This window comes from Pipistrellus kuhlii, unplaced genomic scaffold, assembly GCF_014108245.1.
Source record: "Pipistrellus kuhlii isolate mPipKuh1 unplaced genomic scaffold, mPipKuh1.p scaffold_m20_p_5, whole genome shotgun sequence".
Classification (NCBI taxonomy): Eukaryota; Metazoa; Chordata; class Mammalia; order Chiroptera; family Vespertilionidae; genus Pipistrellus; species Pipistrellus kuhlii.
This window is the reverse complement of record NW_023425551.1, coordinates 69,889,074-69,892,562: the sequence shown is the minus strand read 5'-3', so window position 1 is coordinate 69,892,562 and position 3,489 is coordinate 69,889,074. Positions and strand designations below refer to the sequence as shown.

General features: G+C 42.1%; 1 protein-coding gene across 1 annotated transcript; it reads right to left on the bottom strand.

The window, feature by feature from the left end:
* Nucleotides 1-497: 497 nt before the first annotated feature.
* On the bottom strand, nt 498-1,819 carry LOC118705820 (40S ribosomal protein S4, X isoform-like). Its single transcript, XM_036414934.2, has one exon. The coding sequence runs from the start codon at nt 1,713-1,715 to the stop codon at nt 924-926; it is 792 nt and encodes a 263-aa protein (XP_036270827.1). The 5' UTR covers nt 1,716-1,819; the 3' UTR covers nt 498-923.
* Between the last annotated feature and the right edge of the window lie 1,670 nt (nt 1,820-3,489).

Here is a 3,489-nt window from a genome sequence, read left to right as displayed (position 1 = left end):
TTCTTCTGTTTTTAGGAAGAAACAAGGAAATCAGAACAGCCTTTTTGTATCTGCTGTTTTTTAAGTGCCTTTAGTTCAAAATATCCTTATGCCAAAGTGGTGTATTTGGGGTGGAATGTCCTGTCCTTCTTCAAATTCATTTCTCATTCAGTGCCTGTTAGACAAATAAGGAGCAATGGTGGACCTGAAAGTCTAAGAGGGTTCCCTTTTCCTCCTCCCCGAGATTTATTGTAGTTAGTCAGGTATATTTAATTATTTCATTTTTAATCATATGTTTGAGATATTTTATTTATTTATTTATTTATTTTAAATTTTTTTTTAATAGGCTTTATTTTTTAAAGTAATTTTACATTTACAGAGAACTTAAGATAGTACAGAGCTGTCATGTACCTGTCATCAGTTTCACCAATTATTACCATCCTACAGTGGTATGGTGTATTTGTTACATTTAACAAACCAATATTAATAAATTGTTATTAACTAAAATCTGTATTTGCATTTCAATTATAATTACATAAAGTCAAAACAAAACTCCTAATTTTGCTAGAAACCTACAAACTCAAATATATGTTGAAAATACCGTACATCAGAGTAATTGCCTATGCAACTATGAGACAGGAAGTAAGAAATGTGACTAAAAGGGAATAAACAAATTTTGTGAGAGCTTTTCAGGAGCAGATAGCTGGTTATAAACTGAAAAATACAACGAACTCACTCAGGTATATTAAAAAAGGAAGAGGTTGAAGTGAGAATGACTTTGGGTAAAGGACTGTCATACTGTTTAGCTGTTAAGTCCCACAGGAAAAGAGAATGAAATTTAAGTTATGAATTATTAGTGGGCATGTTCATTTCCCCTATCCCCCCACCCCCTCCCCCATGCTGCATTATCTTTAAGTGAAAGATTCTTCTAATGTCACGTCAGCTCATTTCACCAACTGTTTGGCCGCCAACCTCTTATCTCTCTCTTCAGCAATGGTGAGGCGAATACCCTTTCCACGGGGAAGGGAAATCCACGGTTTGTTGCCTTTGCCGATGACAAAAATGTTGGAGAGCCGGGTGGCAAAGCTATTGCCAGTGGTATCTTTGACGTGAACTACGTCAAAAGAACCAGGGTGCTTCTCTCTGTTGGTGATCACACCAATTCTTCCCAGGTTGGCACCTCCGGTGATCATACACAGGTTACCGGTGTCAAACTTGATGAAATCGGTGATTTTGCCAGATTTCAGATCAATCTGAATGGTGTCGTTCACCTTGATGAGGGGATCAGGGTAGCGGATGGTACGAGCATCATGGGTCACCAGGTGAGGGATTCCCTTGGTGCCCACAAAGATCTTCCTCACTTTGCACAGCTTGTACTTGGCCTCCTCAGGTGTGATACGATGAACGGCAAAGCGGCCCTTGGTGTCATAGACCAGACGGAAATTCTCTCCCGTCTTATCAATGCTGATGACATCCATAAAACCAGCAGGGTAGGTCACGTCGGTTCGGACCTTGCCATCGATCTTAATGAACCGCTGCATGCAGATCTTCTTTACTTCATCTCCTGTAAGGGCATACTTAAGTCTGTTTCTCAGGAAAATGATGAGAGGGAGACACTCTCTCAGCTTGTGGGGACCGGTAGATGGACGAGGAGCAAACACACCTGTCAGTTTATCCAGCATCCAGTGCTTTGGAGCTGCTACAGGCTTCAGATGCTTCTTGGGACCACGAGCCATGGCTGCTCTAGGTACGGAGAGAGGGCTCTCTTCTTGCTAGTAAAGACGAAGTTTGTGAGAGGAAAGTAGTCACCCGCCGCGCCTCGGTCTCCGACGCAATGTGGTGTCTGTTTGAGATATTTTAAAGGGTCATTTTCTGGCTGCAAGATTACAGGTCCTCTCTGTCAAGAGGGGCTGGAGTTGAAGGACCATGTGGAGAGCAGGTAGGGTTGGAGTGGGGAGGGCTGCAAATCCTTGTACAGGTTCCTCTCTCCCACCCAAAAGTGGAGCATTCCCTTTGAAACCTCCGTGAGTCAAGATGGCGTAAAGTGAAGATTATGTCCTGCTTTCCAAAAACTCATGTTCTACCACTTCCCTTTACGAAAGACCTACATTAGTACTTGCTTTTGTTAACGAAAGAGATCCAAGGAGGATTTTCACTTTTATGAGAGGTGACCATACCAATGGCAGGGAACACCATTAAGAAACAAGCCAGAGACAAACATGCAAATAACAAAACTAACTCCTGCAGGTTTTGGCTCAGTCTTTTGTCTGGTTGAAGAGTGAGTGATTGGGTTTATTATCTTTTATAAAAGGGTATGTACCGTCCTCAAGGGTCACATGTTTTGTTTCTGCCTTTGCTGAGTGCATTCTCTGTTCTATGTGTGATTATCCTTGCTCAGTAATCAAGTGTTCTTTGATAGATGTCTGGGTACTAGCCTTTCCCAGTGTTTCTTGGAAAAGTAAAAGCAATGATACTTGTTAAACAAATTGCATTTTTTTCTTTTCTCCCAAGAGCATTTATAAAGACTGTCCAACCTATGAGGGAAGGTGGGGAGTGGGGAGGGCTGAAGGGATCAGAGATCAACCCAAAGGACTTGTATGCATGCATATGAGCTTAATCAATGGACACAGAGGGGAGGAGGAGGGGAAAGAGAGGATGTGCTGAGGGTTGGGGTGGTTGGGAAAAGGTCAATGGGGGGAAAAGGAGACTTATGTAATACTTTAAACAATAAAGAATTTAAAAAAAGAAATGTATTCCTCTGCTCTGAATCATCTTGGTCTCCCAATAAGGTAAAAATAGATTTAATAATCTATTTTTTCCAGGTCTGATAGAGTTATTGCTCAATCACATTGCTCATAACAACATTTCAGCCCACTTTAATTTAGAATGCTAGTGTTTGTGATCCCAAAGAGTAATGATTCTATTCAGGAAGACAAAAAGAGTTAAAATGGTAAGATAAAGCTCCTTATCTCAAAATACAAGAAAAATAAGACTGTCATTGCCCAATTTTCCTAGAAAGGAGAACGTGAGCCTGGATAAAGTGATAATGCAGCAATGTGGAAGGTGAAACCCAGCCCAGCACAGTCTGGGGGGGAGGGGGTGGTGGTAGGGAGAGGAGGGGAGAGGAGGCGGAGAGAAGCAGGAAGTGAGCAATGATGGGTGAAGAGTGGGAATGAATGCATGGCCAGGCTGGCTACCACTTCATGGCAGGCTGCATAGAACATAGCAGGGTCTTAGCAGAGACATTGCTGAACCCAGGGCTGCTCTGGAGGATGACAGAGAGAAACAGCCTCTGACTTTGAGCAGCTATGGGAGGGAAGAAGGAGAAATAATTTATTTGCCTAGCTCTTTAACTTTTTGCTTCCTAGTAGTCAAAGTTTACCCTCTGTGGGAGTTAACTCTTAACCTCATATTCTGGGATGCATCATTTGGCTCTTTCTATGGAAGCTCAGAATGTCAAGGTCCCTCATGTGATGTGATGTTTCAACCGGATTTGGAAGAGGAATAAGG

What these genes read in the sequence shown, in the direction of transcription:
- LOC118705820 (XM_036414934.2), bottom strand. Translation starts at nt 1,715, where the DNA reads ATGGCTCGTGGTCCCAAGAAGCATCTGAAGCCTGTAGCAGCTCCAAAG.